Source organism: Pelobates fuscus, chromosome 6 (genome assembly GCF_036172605.1).
Source record: "Pelobates fuscus isolate aPelFus1 chromosome 6, aPelFus1.pri, whole genome shotgun sequence".
In the NCBI taxonomy this organism is placed as follows: domain Eukaryota; kingdom Metazoa; phylum Chordata; class Amphibia; order Anura; family Pelobatidae; genus Pelobates; species Pelobates fuscus.
In genome coordinates this window covers 20,836,386-20,856,228 of record NC_086322.1, presented here as the reverse complement: position 1 = coordinate 20,856,228, position 19,843 = coordinate 20,836,386, and the positions used below count along the sequence as shown (strand labels likewise).

The following is a 19,843-nucleotide window of genomic DNA, read 5'->3' as shown; positions in this document are numbered from 1 at the left end:
CCAGGGGAAGGGGGCAGGGAGTGCGTAAAAGAAACACAAATCATTACTAACCATACCATAGCACAGCAAACAATACACTTTAAAAAAAGATTGTCAGATAAGGTAATAGGATATTATATGAGCCATACAACATACAACACATTTATAAAACAGGTTTATATCACAAACTATTACATGCACTGACTAACACAATGCTTCAGTCCATCTGATCATTCATCTCTGATACAATGTCCCACAGAAAACATTAGACAAGCACAAATCCCTGAGAGCTGCGCTGAACGAATCCAATGCCAGTTAATCTATGGACGAACCAATCGATTCATTAGGCAGATATCAGCGAATCAGATCGTTCAGCCATAGATTGAGAGAAATTTGTCCACAAGTCTTGTAAATAACATGTGCCATGGTCACTGTGGACCTTATCTGCAGGAAATGTTTAATGTATGTAGATGAGAAAATTAGCCCAAAATCTTGAATGGAAAATTTTAATATGGCAAAATAAATGGCAAAATAAATGGCAACATTTTGGGAAAAAAAATTCTGATTTGGAAAATGTGTCCATATTAGCTATAATTTCAGGTAAACTATTGTAGCCTTCATTTTTTATTTAAAGTTTATTTTGTTACAATTGAGAGTTTATTAAATAAGCCCAACAGTGTCATATGTATAAAATGATAACCAATAGAATGGCTTTTTATTTCTTGGAAGTTATTTGTTATCGTTGTAAGCCGAGCCACTCACACCGTGTTTGCTTTTTTAGGAGATGACCACCACTATACTGGACAACAGGATGGAGACTTTGCAAATAGGTAAGGCTCGTGATCTGGAGTAGCATCCGATTATAACTTTTGGAAAGGAATTAAGAATGAATAAAGCCTAAACGACCATGTGAAGAAAATTCTAAAATATATATAAAAGAGAATGCTCCTCTATGTTTTGGTATTTATTGCCATATACGTGAAGGAAAATAAATCGATAATAGAAAATAATATTGACAATGTGTACAAAAGATTACACTCATGTTCATAGCATAGTTTGTTTGGATGGTTTTAATTCCTCTCTATGGCAGTAGTCTCAAACTTATTATACGAGAGGGCCACTGGACAAGCCATTTTCTTCCATGGGGAGAGCAGATCCGTACTGCTGGATACCCATGTACACACACACAGATCCATATTCCCAGAGACACATGGAACTGTACTACCACCCTATGGCGCACACAGATCCATACACACAGACGCACACAAACAGATCTATAGTCCCAAAAACACGCACATGCACAGGTTCATGCACACAAACACAGATCCGTACTGCACGACACACACAAACAGATCTATATTCAAAGACACACACACACACATGCACAGATCCATATTCCCTGACAAACAAAAGACCAAACATCGAGAGGCACAAAATTCAGATCTGTACTTCCAGACATCACACACACACATACACACACTAACGAACACAGATATAATTTACAGATATTAGTTTTAATGGCCCCATTATTATTAGGGTAAGGGTAAGCCTCCCATACCATACACCTCTCCAATTCTCCCATACTATACACCTCACCTATTCTCCCATACTATACACCTCCCCAATCCTCCCATACTATACACCTCCCCAACCCTCCCATACTATACACCTCCCCAACCCTCCCATGCTATACACCTCACCTATTCTCCCATACTATACACCTCCCCAATACTCCCATACTATACACTTCCCCAACCCTCCCATACTATACACCTCTCCAACCCTCCCATACTATACACCTCTCCAATCCTCCCATACTATACACCTCCTTAATTCTCCCATACTATACACCTCCCCAACCCTCCTATACTATACTCCTCTCCAACCCTCCTATACTATACACGTCTCCAACCCTCCCATACTATATATAGATTAGACTCCTCCCAGTGGCGTACACACAACCCATGGGGCCCCGGTGCGAAAACTGATCCGTGGGCCCCCCCCCCCCCCCCCGCGCTTACTCTGCGCGGGCTGGGGCCACAACACATGGCGGCGGGCACCTGGTCGCAGGGCTGCGACTCGTGCAACCGCGGTATGTACGCCAGTGCATGCATAAACGCATACACTTAAAGGACCACTACAGACACCCAGATCAAATCAGCTCAATTAAGTGGTCTGGGTGCCAGGCCCCTCTAGTTTTAACCCTGCAGCTGAAAACATAGCAGTTTCAGAGAAACTGCTATGTTTTACTGAGGGTTAATCCAGCCTCTAGTGGCTGTCTCATTGACAGCCGCTAGAGGATTTTCTGCGATTCTCACTGTGAAAATCACAGTGAGAAGACGCTGAACGTCCATAGGAAAGCATTGAGTAATGCTTTCCTATGGGCGGTTTAAATGCGCGCGTGGCTCTTGCCACGCATGTGCATTTGGAGCTGAGAGGCGGATCGGGACGGAGAGATCCCCAGCGCCAAGGGAGCCCGGCGCTGGAGAAAGGTAAGTGCTTTAGACACACACACACACTCTCATGAACAGACGCACACATTAACTGACAGACACACACTCAGTGACAGAAGCACACAAACACACTCAGTAACAGACACACACTCTAACACTAACACACACTCTAACACTAACACACTCACTCACTAACACACACACTCACTAACACACACACACTCACTAACACGCACACACTCACTAACACACACACACACTCACTAACACGCTAACACTAACACACTAACTAACACTAACACACTCACTAACACACTAACACTAACACTAACACACTAACACACTCACTAACACAATCACTCACACTAACACACTAACACTAACACACTAACACACTCACTAACACAATCACTCACACTAACACACTAACACTAACACAGTCACTAACACACTCACTAACACAATCACTCACACTAACACACTAACACACTAACACACTCACTAACACAATCACTCACACTAACACACTCACACTAACACGTTGTTGTTTTTTTTTTATTTAATCCCCCCAGCCTCCTTACCTGTGGGAGAGCTGAGGGGATTCCCTGGGGTCCAGTGGTGTTGCTGGCGGGCGCGCGAGGGAGCACTTTCCCCTGAGTGCTCCCTCGCGCGCCGCGTAGGGATGCCGGCGCCGGAAGATGACGTCATCTTCCGGCTCCGGTTTCAGTGCGGTGCGCGAGGGAGCTGAAGAGGGAGCACTCAGGGGAAAGTGCTCCCTCGCGCGCCCGCCCGCCCGCCCGCCAGCCGGGTGACAGCAGGGCCAGTCTCGGGGGGCCCGGAGGTGGCCAGCTCCTGGGCCCCCCAGCAGAAGAGGCTGGCCCTGTGGGTACATACCTGGGTCGCAGGGCGGCCGGGCCCCCTGGTGGGCCGGGCCCGGTCGCAGCCGCGACCCTGGTATGTACGCCACTGACTCCTCCCATACTATACATAGCTTAGAATCTGTCACAAAGAGTTCTAACACCAATACACAGCTTAGAATGTTTCACTGAGAGTTCTAGAACAATACTTTCCTCAGAATTTCAGCTGAGAATTTCAAGGTCCATGTTATAGAGAATTGTGTGAATTTTCCTCCCACTGATATTGAGCATAAACTCAGATATTTTAGAATTCCTCCTATGGGGCCATTATCTGTGAGATAATCTTCAAACTTCCTCCTGCTGGCCTAGGACAGACCCAGCGTGGTGCATTCATTGTCTTAGCACATTCTGGGCAGAGAGAGAACTGTAGATCTCAGAATACACATCATCTCTATACACCTCTCCAATCCTCCCATACTATACACCTCTCCAACCCTCCCGTACTATACACCTCTCCAATCCTCCCATACTATACACCTCTTCAACCCTCCCATACTATACACCTCTCAAATCCTCCCATACTATACACCTCCGCTATTCTCCCATACTATACACCTCTCCAACCCTCCCATACTATACACCTCTCCAATCCTCCCATACTATACACCTCTCCAACCCTCCCATACTATACACCTCTCCAATCCTCCCATACTATACACCTCTCCAACCCTCCCGTACTATACACCTCTCCAACCCTCCCGTACTATACACCTCTCCAATCCTCCCATACTATACACCTCCTTAATTCTCCCATAGTATACACCTCCCCAACCCTCCTATACTATACACGTCTCCAACCCTCGCATACTATATATAGATTAGACTCCTCCCATACTATACATAGCTTAGAATCTGTCACAAAGAGTTCTAACACCAATACACAGCTTAGAATGTTTCACTGAGAGTTCTAGAACAATACTTTCCTCAGAATTTCAGCTGAGAATTTCAAGGTCCATGTTATAGAGAATTGTGTGAATTTTCCTCCCACTGATATTGAGCATGAACTCAGATATTTTAGAATTCCTCCTATGGGGCCATTATCTGTGAGATAATCTTCAAACTTCCTGCTGCTGGCCTAGGAGAGACCCAGCGTGGTGCATTCATTGTCTTAGCACATTCTGGGCAGAGAGAGAACTGTAGATCTCAGAATACACATCATCTCTAGAATGGCTAGCAGACAATGCACACTCTGATCTAACTGGAAGCACTGCTAAAATTAGACTATTGCTGGATGTACAGAACATTCCTGGATTTCCTTCCACACCCAGAACTCGAATATCTTTAATAAATAGCATCCTTTCCCAGTTTCACACCTGTAGCAATTCCCCAAACTCTGTGTCACATGTATTTTCTATCAGCACATCAGGATCATTCTGGGATTCATTAGATAGAATTTGAGTACAAACAATGCTCAGGCTGTCCCCAGCTCATTTGAATTAAGAGAACAAACATACATTGCTGCGGCAGTGGGGCCTTATAATGTCACGTGCCCCTAATAAGTTAGCGTTAATTACATCATTTCTAGTCCCCCGTAATATGGATGCTGAGCTGTAAGAATTCTATGTGTCAGGACCAACTGAAAAACATCTTCCCATAATTTACATTAAAACAATAATAGATCTGCATTATTTTCCTCAGACAGAACTATAGTGAGTTTACCAGATATATACCCTTTACGTTCTGTCGGTATTGCAGTATGAAGACAGCCATCTTGGAATTATATCTCAATTTCCAACTTTCAGTTACTGATAATAAGAGAAGGCCGTAGGGGTCACCACAATATATTTACCATTTTAAAGCACCATAACCTCTACAGCAGGGAGCCGAGAGTTTCTGGGCAGGATTTTATGTTAACGCTCCTGCGCCTACCCTGCACCAGCTGATCACTCTCCACCAATGAGCTAAGCCCAGCACCACCAAGGAATAGTGGAGTTTGGGAGCGCTGCTTGTCGGATCTCTGGCAAGAAGTCAAAGGGTTCCAAAATGCTGTGACTATTTACAAAAGGAGGGTGAAGGGCACTCTGGGCAATAAAACAGTGTAGTGGTAGTGCACGGAGTCAGGAGTGTTCCTTTAAAAGGCTATAATATAGTAATATGTAATATAATATGTAATGTAGTACATGGACTATCTCAGACAGAGGCAAATAATCTTTATTTTGTCACAGACCTAGCAGATAAATCATATAGCTTTTATAGTTAGAGACAACACATTGAATATTTCAACATTAAAATCCCAATTAGACTAAGCAAAATGTAAAAAAATAATTACGAAAAATAGAGATAATAAATAGTTGAATTGTAAGAAAAGGAAATATAATATTATCATAACTATATGCTGTAAATGATATGTGTAGTCCCAGTAAATGGTAAGAGGTTACAGACAGAAGATAAACCACCACCAGGCAATATCTGCAGTCAGACACTGATAGAGCAGGCCAGTAGTCGGAGGTCAGGGCAGGCCGCACAGTGAGGTCACGTGCTGAGGTCACAGACTCGCGACACATATTGTACCAATACCAGAGGTTAATTGTCTATATTGGCAGAAGGCCAGCATGCAGGTCTTCCAGTGTCTGCCCTGAGCAGAACTACTTTCTGTAATTATTGTAATTCAGTATCACATTCTATTAACCCAAATATTAGCTTAGAAAAGCAATTAGAATTATTGTACTACACGCTCTCACTATACTACCTCAGTCATACTCTGAATTGCTCTACCTCACTATACTACCTCAGTCATACTCTGTCTAACTCTACTTCACTATACTACCTCAGTCATACTCTGCATTACTCTACCTCACTATACTACCTCAGTCATACTCTGACACTCTCTCACTATACTACCTCAGTCATACTCTGTATTGCTCTACTTCACTATACTACCTCAGTCATACTCTGTCTAACTCTACTTCACTATACTACCTCAGTCATACTCTGCATTACTCTACCTCACTATACTACCTCAGTCATACTCTGTCTAGCTCTACTTCACTATACTACCTCAGTCATACTCTGTATTACTCTACCTCACTATACTACCTCAGTCATACTCTGTCTAACTCTACTTCACTATACTACCTCAGTCATACTCTGTATTACTCTACCTCACTAAACTACCTCAGTCATACTCTGACACTCTCTCACTATACTACCTCAGGCATACTCTGTATTACTCTACCTCACTATACTACCTCAGTCATACTCTGTATTACTCTACCTCACTATACTACCTCAGTCATACTCTGACACTCTCTCACTATACTACCTCAGTCATACTCTGCATTACTCTACCTCACTATACTACCTCAGTCATACTCTGTATTACTCTACCTTACTATACTACTTTGGCGGGACCTGTTCATGAATTGCTGTGTCCTTTCCCTGTGTCTTTCCCCGTATTGTGTGTTCTACCTACCCCCTGTTCTGGAGAGCTCATACGAACGTGTTCCGTCCATCTCCCAAACGGGGACCACCCCAAGACCCCATTTAGAATGTTTAGTTAGAACGTTCACACCTTACTAACGAGGTGTAAAAACCACAAACCGCAAGGGAAGCCTCGGCGCGTGCTGACCCTGGGTGGCAGCATCTAAGGGGAGCATTATTGGATTGCTTCTCACCTCATCCGGTGCCCAAACGAAGACCTCCCCGGTGCCCTTTGGAATGTTCACACCAATCAATTAGAACGTTGGCAACTTGCAATATAAGTGTGAATCCACAAGATAAGTAATTAATGAGTGCTTCCCTGAACAGCCGCCTTTTGTACCGGCGAACGGAGGCCCGGGGGAGCATTTGTGTCCCGAAAGGAGACACTTCCCTTGCTTGGTTTCACCCAGGGACCCCGTGAACGGAGGCAGCTTGTGGCAGTTGCCGTTCTGGGGGTCCCTGAGATTGGTGGGGACACTCTTTGGGGACAATGGCGATTTGGCGGGCTTATCTGTGACTGGGAGTCCAGGAGGTGGGAAGCTTTCCCAGGCTGGGGCTCCCAGACACAGAGGCTCATGAGATAAAGACCCCCTGTCCCCAGAGGTGGGAAACCCTGAGGATGAGTGGAGGGAACTGGGGACAAAGTTGTTGTACCCCCAGGACAGTCGTCCAGTTACAGGGGGGAAATGGGTCTCTTCATTTATTCATAGTGGAGGTAACCAGTCGGGTTACTCGGGTCCTGCTACAACTATCTCAGTCATACTCTGACACTACCTCACTTTACTACCTCAGTCATACTCTGACACTATCTCACTATACTACCTCAGTCATACTCTGCATTACTCTACCTCACTATACTACCTCACTCATAATCTGTCTAACTCTACCTCACTATACTACCTCAGTCATACTCTAACACTACCACAATATACTACCTCAGTCACTCTGTCTAAACACTACCTCACTATACTATCTCATTCATACTCTGTCTAACTCTACCTCACTATACTACCTTAGTCATACTCTAACTCTACCTCACTATACTACCTCCCTCATACTCTGTCTAGCCCTACCTCACTATACTATCTCACTCATACTCTAACACTACCTCACTATACTACCTCACTCATACTATGTCTAACACTACCTCACTATGCTATCCCATTCATACTCTGTCTTACTGTATGTCATTTTGCTACCTCAGGTCTATTCTTTCTTACACTACCTCCCTGCCCTCTCCCTACAGGGTTAACAATAGGTCTGAATGAATGGGAGCAGTTTTCAGTAGGTATTTGAATACATTACACTTGCTGTTTCAAAATAACCAAGAACAAGCAAGGCAATTATCAGTGAAATTCTATTATATGTGATCAAAAATCCAGCAACCGAGCAGTAAAAGTGGTTAATGCAGAAAATCACAATTCTTACTCACTCCGTGTAAAAGAAGCTCAGCTGACAGTCTTTTTGCACACATCTGGGCTATTGGATTTTATTGTATGAAAAGATAGTTTGGACAGATTGATTGCCTTCATCATCTGGCACGCTGGTTAAATCCATGGCCGTGTCTCTCTGAGATGAAGGAACTTATTAAAGATTTACCATTTACAACTTTGCACAAATCCCCATAAAATCCATGTGTCTCTAAGCACCTCGGTAATTTATTACCTTCAGCACAGAAAGTAAACTTGATCAAGAAGCCTCAAGAAACAGAAGACCCGGCTGAGTTGAGGGATAGCGCACTAGTTAATGCTGTATGAAACCTTGGTGGACATCCATGAACACCGACCTTTCCTCATCCTCATCTGTATCTTGGGGATTTGGAACAGTTGGCATGCTATGGGGTAACTGTATTATATGTTGTCTTCCTCTTTTTAAATTAAAAAGAAAAGCGTTGATAGAAAGAAATATGTGACTGTCGCTGTGAAAATTATGGAATAAGGACGATGTTCATAAAATCTAGGCCTGTGGAGAGATATTGTGTTTTACAGGAAGCCCCTTTAATGGTCTCCTAAACTAAGTTAGAAGAACTAAGTCAGAGTAAGTTACTGGGCAATAGGTGAATTGTCTGTAGGCTTTCTGAAACTCATACATTGTTTCTTGAGATATTAGGTCCCAGCTGTGAAGCTTAGCAGACATAGCTTGCATATTATAATCATAATATATATACTGCATAACAAAGAAGTTCCCGCTCAGACGTCCAGGCTTTGAACCAAAGCCACCATCCTTTTCCTTGTGAAAATACAAAATAAACAATGCTGCTTTTTTAACTATCGCCAAAAATGCAATTTTTTTCTGTGAAGTTGATACCCAAACGGGCTGGCGTTAACCCCATCTGGGACTCATTTCTAGAGGCCTGGGCTGAGAATATGATCTGATGGGGCCTCACAGTATTTATACAATCAGAGTGACGACAGATATCGAGCACACTACCATGGTGAGCGTACTTTAAATACAGCGTACAGCCAAAGCCCGACGTAAAAGACTTGTATATTAAATCAAGCTGAAAGAGGGGAATGCTGAAGCCAGGGGTGGCCAAAAAGCAAGACCCCCGGCTAATGAAGATCTAATTTTTTTTAAAAGTTGGACCCCACTATTGTAGAAGTGCAACTCCCATGATGCCTTGCTTTGCATTTGCGTAGGAAGTGTGTATAGCAAGGTCTTCTAGAATGGTCATCCAATTAGACCTCAAAGAGTTAAAAATATTTTTTTGCAACAGGGAATGCAAAGCAGACCCTCTGCGTACAGATGGTATTAATCAGCCTGCAATGTCTGAGATCCTGTGTCAGGGGGGCTTCACATCAAATAATGGCACACGGCCGGCCGAAAGCTATTCTACATTTCATTGAAAATTCCTTCTTGTGGCATTTTCAAACACTCAACATTTGACTTTAATTGAACGTGTCACAAAGGGGTAATGTGTCAGGCCATGGCAGGGCTCAAATGGAAGGGTTCGAAAAGACCTCCAGTTCTAACACAGATAATGTTAATGTTATTTTATAAATCACAGTTTACTGGGATTAAATACAAATAAATTGTAAATGTTGAGCCTAAATCGCCAGACATGAAAATAACTGACTTGGAACGTTTTCTATTTTTACTATTTGGCGTAATATCTGCAATTCCCTCGTCATCTCTTCACAACATATGGTTTAGTGATTAAACCCAGCAACAATGAAATAGTTTTTTTTTTTTTTTTTGTCAAAACACTTGAAATCCGGTTTGACACAAACACAGGAATGCCATGCTCTTTATACCGTAATGTTTACAGTGTGATCAAGAGAGTCAATGTGACTGTATAAAGAGAGTCCATGTGACTGTATCAAGAGAGTCCATGTGACTGTATAAAGAGAGTCCATGTGACTGTATCAAGAGAGTCCATGTGACTGTATCAAGAGTGTCCATGTGACTGTATCAAGAGTGTCCATGTGACTGTATCAAGAGAGTCCATGTGACTGTATCAAGAGAGTTCATGTGACTGTATCAAGAGAGTCCATGTGACTGTATCAAGAGTGCCCATGTGACTGTATCAAGAGAGTCCATGTGACTGTATAAAATGAGTCCATGTGACTGTATCAAGAAAGTCCATGTGACTGTATAAAGAGAGTCCATGTGACTGTATCAAGAGAGTCCATGTGACTGTATCAAGAGTGTCCATGTGACTGTATCAAGAGAGTCCATGTGACTGTATCAAGAGTGTCCATGTGACTGTATAAAGAGAGTCCATGTGACTGTATCAAGAGAGTCCATGTGACTGTATCAAGAGAGTCCATGTGACTGTATAAAGAGAGTCCATGTGACTGTATCAAGAGTGTCCATGTGACTGTATCAAGAGAGTCCATGTGACTGTATCAAGAGAGTCCATGTGACTGTATAAAGAGAGTCCATGTGACTGTATCAAGTGTGTCCATGTGATTGTATCAAGAGTGTCCATGTGACTGTATAAAGAGAGTCCATGTGACTGTATCAAGAGAGTCCATGTGACTGTATAAAGAGAGTCCATGTGACTGTATCAAGAGAGTCCATTTGTCACAACACTCACCGCCAGGGGAATGAAGCCACCGTTTAGTGAATAATCCCCTTTCTCCAGAAATGCAGTTTTAATCCAGCCGATCGTCATACACTCCGAAATAGCGTCCCCTGGCAATACGGTCTAGTAATTCGTCTACCCGGGGCATCGGGTAGGCGTCAGTGGTGGTCCGCTCGTTGAGCCTCCTGTAGTCCACACAGAACCGGGTGGTCCCATCTTTCTTAGGCACCAGAACTACAGGGGAAGCCCAAGGGCTATCGGAGTGTTCGATGACCCCAAGCTGGGTCATCTCCTGTATCTCCTTCCGCATTCCTTCTCGGACTGCTTCAGGGATACGGTAAGGGGGTTGTCGCAGGGGGTTCTGTCCAGGGGTCTCGACCTTATGTACAGCTAGGGTAGTGTAGCCAGGCTCTTGGGAGAACGTCGCCTGCTTCTCCCACAGAAGCTGTCTTGCCTGTCCCTTCTCTGTGGGGCTCAACCTGTCCCCTAGTTGTACAAGGCTAGTAAGGTCAGTCTGGGAGTCCCTCTCTAGCAAATCGGGAAGGGGTAAGTTTTCTGGGTCATCTGCAGCCGGGGCACATACTGCAGCTACATTCTCTCCTGATACTCCTTTAGCATGTTCACATGAAAGGATCGCTGGATCCTCTCATCTGAACAGCTGGCTAAAAGGTAGGTAGTTTCACACACCTGAGCTAACACTTTATACGGGCCCTGCTTGCCTTCACAGGTTTGAGCACTAACACTTTCTGCCCCACCTGGAAGACCCGCTGCCGGGCACCCCGATCGTACCATCTCCTCTGTCTCCGCTGGGCCACCTGGAGATTCTCTCTTACCATCAGATACAGTTTCTCCATGCGGTCCCAGAGTTCCAGGACATACGGTACTATGGGGGTCCCTTCTTGCTCTGTCTCCCCCTCCCAGTGGCCTCTAATGAGATCTAGGGGTCCGCGGACCCTTCTCCCATAAAGCAACTCAAAGGGGGAGAACCCAGTAGATTCCTGGGGCACCTCTCTGTAAGAAAACAACAGATGAGGCAGGAATCGCTCCCAGGCTCTGCAAGTGTCAGAAAAGGTCCTCAACATCTGTTTGAGGGTGCCATTAAATCGCTCGCAAAGACCGTTAGTCTGTGGATGGTATGGGGAACTAAGTATCGGTTTAATGCGGCATACCCTCCACAGCTGCTGAGTGAGCACAGCGGTAAATTGGGTTCCCTGGTCAGAGAGAATCTCCTTAGGGAACCCGACCCTGGTAAAAATACTAACCAGGGCATCAGCAACTGTCTCTGCCTCTATGTTAGACAGCGCTACTGCCTCTGGATAGCGAGTGGCATAGTCCACCACGGTGAGAATGTATTTCTTACCGGATGGACTAGCCCTGGCCAGTGGACCCACAATGTCAATGGCTATGCGGGCAAAGGGTTCCCCAATGATAGGCATAGACATAAGCCTAGCTCTTGCGTGGTCCCCCCGCTTTCCTACCCGTTGACAAGTGTCACACGTACTACAATATATCCGCACAGCCTGATTAAAACTTGGCCAAAAGAAGTTCTGCATGATCCTATAGGCTGTGCGGCGGGACCCTAGATGTCCAGCTAACGGAACATCATGCCCTATCCGCAGAATCTCCTGCCGATATTTTGCGGGCACCACCAGCTGTCGATTCGGCGGATGGGCAACACTCTTCTGGGACGGTTTAGGGATCCTATATAACCTGTCCCCCAACCACTCATACCGCTCCCCATCTACTCCTTCCTCTCCAGTATCTGCCCTGTCCCTATACTTCTGGAGAGTCGGATCTGCCTGGGTTTCCCTCCCAAACTCCTCTGGGGAATCCCAGCTAACAAAAGTCTGCCCTGGGGTATCAGTCTGGGAATCGGGTCTTACCTGGGTCTCAGCAGCAGGTGGGCTGGTTCCAGCAGCATGGGTCTGAGCACAGGTAGTCACTGGGTTGACATCAGCAGGTCCCATTGGAGCATATGCGGAAACCAAAGGGGCCAAATCATTCCCAAGCAAAACATCAGCATGCAAGTCCTTCATAACCCCCACATTCACATGTCCAGAGCCCACTCCCCAATCCAAATGATCCCGGGCAACAGGCAGGCGGAACACGGCGCCTCCTGCTACCCTCACTGCTACAGTATTTCCAGTATGCTGGTGTTCGGAAACAAGGTTCTTTTGGAGCAGGGTCATAGTGGCTCCGGTGTCTCTCAGACCAGTGACCACTTTACCATTCAGCTTAACGGTCTTGCGGTTATCCTGCTGGGCTGCTTGCACTGGGTCTGCCTCGTGTAGTATACCCCAAAATTCCTCCTGCTCAAAACAGTGAGCGGAAGGCTGGGGTGGCTGCTCATTTCCGCCGGCTGGTCTTCTCCATGACTGCGCTTGGTTGGTATTGTTCAATGGGCACTCCGGTCTCTTGTGCCCCAACTGTTTGCATCCATAGCACCGGATCTGCTGAGAGTAATCCCGGGCGTTGAATCGGGCTGGCTGAACATAGTTGTTTGCTGGTGGCATTGTGGGGGTGCGTTGCGCTGGGGGGTGATACACGGTAGTGGTTGGAGGTGCTGCCGGTTTGTACTCCACTCGAGTAGGGACCTTGGCTGCTGTCTGGTCTAGCTTTCGTGCATCTGTGTATTCATCGGCCAGACGAGCAGCTTCAGGTAAGGTAGCGGGTTTGCGGTCCCTAACCCACTCTCTAACTCCTGCAGGTAACCGGTCAAAGCAGTGCTCCAACAACAATACTTGCAGCACCTCTTCCCCAGTTACCGCTTGGCACCCTGCCATCCAGTGGGCTGCTGTGCGGTGTACTCTGCATGCCCACTCCACATAGGAATCGCCAGCCTGCTTGTTAGTGTCCCGGAATCGCCGCCGGTACGCCTCAGGGGTGACAGCGTACCTGGCCAAAAGGGCATCCTTTACTGCCCGGTAACTGGTAATTTCCTCCTCTGGGATGGCCCGAAAAGCGTCACTGGCCCGGCCGGATAATTTCCCAGAGAGGATAGTGACCCATTCTTCTGCGGGTACCTGGTGTAAGGCACACTGCCTTTCAAAATCAGCCAGGAACCCATCAATCTCTCCCTCTGTTTCAACAAAATTACGGAATGCAGCAAAGGGTACCTTTCTCCGTCCATTATTATTATGGGGTACCTCTGCTGCTGCAGCTCCTCTTCCCTGGAGCGCCTGTTGTGCTGCTACTGCTGCTTGCACCTGGACCACAATATCTGCTGCAGGGTTGGGGCCAAAGTGTGCCAGCCTTATATGGACTGCCCGGTTAAACTGTATCTCCTCTGGTGTTAAATCCAGTATGCCAGGCACATTAGCTCTCTCCAATCCCTGTGCTGCATCCATCTCCAATAATATAGAAATAATCTCTCTTTTCTTGAGATTACTCGCTGATTGTCCTCTGCGTTCCAATATATCTTTAAGGGTAGCACGCCTTAATTCCTCATACTGCATTTCCACCCTGGGATTTGTAGCTGGCTTTCTGGGCGGTGGGATTCATCCCGTCGCTTGCCACCAATTGTTAGGACACTCACCGCCAGGGGAATGAAGCCGCCGTTTAGTGAATAATCCCCTTTCTCCAGAAATGCAGTTTTAATCCAGCCGATCGTCAAACTCCCGAACGGAGCATACGAACGCGGCAACTCCCGATCAGCAATTCAGTCGAAATCCTTCCACAGCTAGAAATAACGAAAAGTACTGTCCCAATAATAAATCCCTCCACAAACGAGACCAAGCTCCGTCTTGAAGGTCAAACAGGAATGTGTTTAATGGGGGCTACCTGCCAGGTATTTATGCGGGTCTCCACAAGGTGGACACACCCCTAGGGGACCTTGTGGAAGACTGTACAATATATTGGAGAGAAACCTAATTATCTCCCAGGATAGAGACAAACGCCATTTTAAAACATAATAAGAAAAATACAATAAAATACATAAATTCAGAAATACCGAATGCATATGGTTCGTGTAACGTATCCCCAGATAGCCTTGATCTGAGTGCATATTTCTACCGAATAGCTCTCAGATCCGATGTACCTAGTTCAATCGCCATGGAGTCAAAGTCTTTCACAAGTCCTTCGGTATATGAATGACTCCATGGGACGGCTACCTGGGTAAAGTCCATACGAATGATAGAAACTCCCGAACTGACCGGTGTTCGTATGCCTCGACGAAATAGAAGGCGGGAGGCAGCTTCCAGCGGTGTTCGGAAGATAAAGTATCCGTTTTTAGTTCCATAGGATTTGCACCGAACACCGCTGATTCTCCTCGTGTCCCAAAATGGCCGCCGCCTCGTGGTCGGCATACGAACGACGACCACCCGTACAAATGGAATGGAGAGGTGTCTGCGGTTAACCGCAACGTTCTAATTGAGGCCAATAGGTTAACTAGCAGCACACTCCTCTCCTGGGTGGCCGTCCGTTCAGTAGTTTCAATCAGTACTTGGGGAAACACACGAACAGGGGCATACGGACAGGAAATCCAGCGAAATTAAGGCAAACAGATGAACCAACAATATAAGTCTATGCAGATGGATCTGTCACACCATTTAGTTGTTATCTTATAAGGGGTAGCTAACCTTCGGATGTTGTAGACTACATCTCCCACAATCCTCTTACGGCCATAATGCTGGCAAAGCATCAGGGGATATGTAGTCCAGAACATTTGGAGAGCTAATTGTTGCCTACTGTTGTTCCAGGGGGTTGAGTAAAACTTGCTCAAGTATATCCCTATTTTGCTGTGTCTCTCTGGCAACATAAAGTGTGGGAGGTATATTTGTCTAACCTTTAAGTATACAATGTACCCATGTATAAGGTACACACTGCTTCACAATGAACTTCAAACTCAATCTGTAATGGTTAGTTATATATATATATATTACAAAATCAATGTAAAACATGTTGTGCCTTTTAATGCCTTCAGTACCAATGCCATGTCAGGAATGTGACAGTAGAAAGGGATTCACCCACCCTGGTTAAGTTAAGGAGTTATATGGGGAATTCTAGGTGAACTGTCCATTAAAACGTCATTTTATGCCAATTAAGAATATCTTAGTGATCTAGAGGCTTTTTTTTTTCCAGATTTCTGATAAACTTTATCCATCAAATAGCCGACATGTAAAAGCGACACTGTTTTTGGCCAAATATTTGCAAATCCCTTGTCGATTTTTCACAATTTACGTTTTAATAAATAGTATTATGTAGCATTGGGCTGTGCAGCAGATGCAAAGTGATGCAAAGTGATGCAAAGTGATCACATTTCAGCCCCAAAAGCAGCCGATGAGGGCTGCTGGCCAAAGTTTCATTGTTTTATAAGGTTGCACAAAGTGTCCAAATCAAATAACAAATGATCGCCTGGTGCAGATCGCATTTCACGTCTGCAGCTTGGGAGCTGAGGTCATTTTAGAAGGATTTATTTATTTGCGGCTGATGGATGGAAGAAGCACTTTACTGGTAATTAATCATTTTAATTAGTGGTGGTTTATAAGACAGTTCTGATTTTTCTAATAGTGACCTAGACCTTTAATACATACAATATACAGTATGTGTAAACATACGACTGAGAGGGAGTCACTGGCGTACTTGCAATTAGTTGAATTCTCCCAGCACTCGTGGTAGTTAAAACCACACGGCTCCTGTCATCCACAGCGTAAAAAGTTAAAAATACCAAGGAAAACATCTGTTCACAGGGCTCATTATTTACTGCAAAAACCCCACTAGCCTAGACTCCACCAACAAATCTACCATGAAATTCTCTATTGTCATATACAAATACCTCGTTGGCCCTACTACACTAATCTCCCATTTTGCCTCACTAACCTCCCAAATTTCCCCACTACCAGTCCTCACTAACCTCTCACATTGCCCCACTAGCATTCCTCACTAATCTCTCACATTGCCCCACTACCAGTCCTCACTAACCTCCCACATTTCCCCACTACCAATCCTCACTAACCTCTCACATTGCCCCACTATCAGTCCTAACTAACCTCTTACATTGCCCCCCTACCAGTCCTAACTAACCTCTCACATTGCCCCACCACCAGTCCTCACTAACCTCCCATATTTCCCCACTACTAGTCCTCACTAACCTCTCACATTGCCCCCCTACCAGTCCTAACTAACCTTTCACATTTCCCCACTACCAGTCCACACTAACCTCTCACATTGACCCACTACCAGTCCTTACTAACCTCTCACATTGACCCACTACCAGTCCTCACTAATCTCCCACTTTCCCCCCCTACCAGTTCTTACTAACCTCTCACATTGCCCCACTATCAGTCCTCACTAATCTTGCACATTGCCCCACTACCAGTCCTCACTAACCTCTCACATTGACCCACTACCAGTCCTCACTAACCTCCCATATTTCCCCACTACTAGTCCTCACTAACCTCTCACATTGCCCCCCTACCAGTCCTAACTAACCTTTCACATTTCCCCACTACCAGTCCACACTAACCTCTCACATTGACACACTACCAGTCCTTACTAACCTCTCACATTGACCCACTACCAGTCCTCACTAATCTCCCACTTTCCCCCCCCCTACCAGTTCTTACTAACCTCTCACATTGCCCCACTATCAGTCCTCACTAATCTTGCACATTGCCCCCCTACCAGTCCTAACTAACCTCTCACATTGCCCCACCACCAGTCCTCACTAACCTCCCATATTTCCCCACTACTAGTCCTCACTAACCTCTCACATTGCCCCCCTACCAGTCCTAACTAACCTTTCACATTTCCCCACTACCAGTCCACACTAACCTCTCACATTGACCCACTACCAGTCCTTACTAACCTCTCACATTGACCCACTACCAGTCCTCACTAATCTCCCACTTTCCCCCCCTACCAGTTCTTACTAACCTCTCACATTGCCCCACTATCAGTCCTCACTAATCTTGCACATTGCCCCACTACCAGTCCTCACTAACCTCTCACATTGACCCACTACCAGTCCTTACTAACCTCTCACATTGACCCACTTTTAGTTCTCACTAATCTCCCACTTTGCCCCTACCAGGCCTTACTAACCTCTCACATTGCCCCACTATCAGTCCTCACTAATCTCCCACATTTCCCCACTACTGGTCCTCACTAATCTCCCATCCCCCACCAATCCTTACTAATCTCCCATTTTTACTCTTCCTGTCCTGGTAGTGGGGCAATGTGAGAGGTTGTGAGCTGCAGGGTTAAAACCTGGGGGACCTGGCACCCAGACCACTTCATTGAGCTGACTAGAGTGGTCCTTTAAATCATTTGGAAAGCTTACAATATTAAAGGGACACTCCAGGCACCCAGACCACTTCTGCCCATTGGAGTCGTTTGGGTGCCAACTGCCACCACCCTTAACCCTAAAAGTGCAATTATTGCAGTTTTCAAGTCCTCCTCTAGTGGCTGTCTATCAGACAGCCACTAGAGGGACTTCCGTGTTCTTAGAACACGAAAAGTGTGTTAAACGACACTGGACATCTTCACGCTATGTGAGGACCTCCAGCATCGCCAAAATCCCCATAGGAAAGCATTGAATAATGCTTTCCTATGAGGAGGCCTAATGCACGTGTGCTGCCATTGCTGACGGCGACGGGGGAGGAGAGTAGGCGGAGCCTGACCCAGCGCCGAGGGACATCGGATGGGGGGTGGGAGGGAGAGGGGCACTGGAGAGTCCATTTAAGTTGAAGCCTTACTCATCTAACACCAACTCACTTAACTCCAAACCATCGAACCTCAGGACTACCCAGCACTTTCCCAGCAGAGCCGCCATCATATTTTACTAATACCTCCTCGTCAGAACATGTGTCAGAGTACCGTTATCCTGACATGTACAGTGTTACTTACTAAAGTGAGAATTCAAAGTCAATTTCAAATTCAAGGCCAGAGTAGCCAAACCAAAACCATACTTGACTTTTTCATTTGGCGATTATGATCTTAAATTGGAAATTCACATCAAATTCACTTTGATTTTTCACTTCAGTGAATAACCCTGATATAACCGAAATATAATATACCTAAATGCTTTTCGTGAATTTGTTTTAGGTCTGATAACACGGTACACGGTAATTAACCTTGGGGCTATGACTTTAATTCTGATTAGGTTAGAATGAACCTATATAAAAGTCATCCTTCTGCCCAATAAGGAGCTATTTTCAGGTTTTGGGGATTTTCTTTTAAAGCGATATAATAAGTCTCGTAACGATAGCACAATATGGGATTATAACAAATAAAAAAACAGAAAAAAATGTCAGAGAGCCAGCTGGGCTTGTCTGCTTATTTACAGGTGTCCGAAGCAGGGGAAAATAAATTGAATCAGCTCCACCCTTGTCAAATGAGGAAACGCTTGTAATTGCTAACCAGAAAACAGGAGAATGCTTAAAATCCAAAGAATCTGCTGATTTTGGCTCTGAAAAAGGAATCTGAAACATCAGTAGTTCTGCATGGAATGTTTGTGGAGGTGCAGCACTATAAATTAGATTCTTTCTTAGAAAGAAGCCGTTTGGAGTGGAGTCCAGGTGCATGACAACGTTTAACCTCTTCCAGTTCAAAGAGGTCAAAATCCCAATCATGATTGCGAAGTATCGGGCTCGGATCATGTACTTGACAGAGGTTATTACTGGAGCTGTAGTAAAGACTAACAACGAGGAAGAGTAGTAGATGCATGGAATGTCCTCCCAGGAGAAGTATTATTGACCACCAGTAATAGTAGATCTCTAGAATATACTTCCTCTGGCTGTAGTAAAGGCTAACATTGATATAGAAAGAGTGGTAGATGCCTGGAATATCTCTTCTCTCTAGTCATAATCTATGCTCCTACATATTGAAAACAAGGGTTGATTTTACCAGCTGGTATATTACAAATCTATGCTCCTCACTATGTTACCTATAGGGTTAAGCAGCCCTGTTCACATGTTTTATAGTGTACAAACAGCCAAGTCCTGCACTGAGCCGGTACCAAGCCGTTCACACCAATCCATCAAACCAGTAATTCACAGAGTTCCCTAGTGCTTGGCACAGAATCCTAGACTGTATTTATGGATTCACTG

General features: G+C 45.2%; 1 protein-coding gene across 1 annotated transcript in view; it reads left to right on the top strand.

The window, feature by feature from the left end:
- Positions 1-763: 763 nt before the first annotated feature.
- HSPA12B (heat shock protein family A (Hsp70) member 12B) overlaps positions 764-19,843 on the top strand; it is a 72,848-nt gene continuing 53,768 nt past the window's right edge. Inside the window, exon 1 of the mRNA XM_063457549.1 lies at positions 764-809. Coding sequence (XP_063313619.1) covers positions 764-809 — 46 coding nt within the window. The remainder of the gene's footprint in view (positions 810-19,843) is intronic.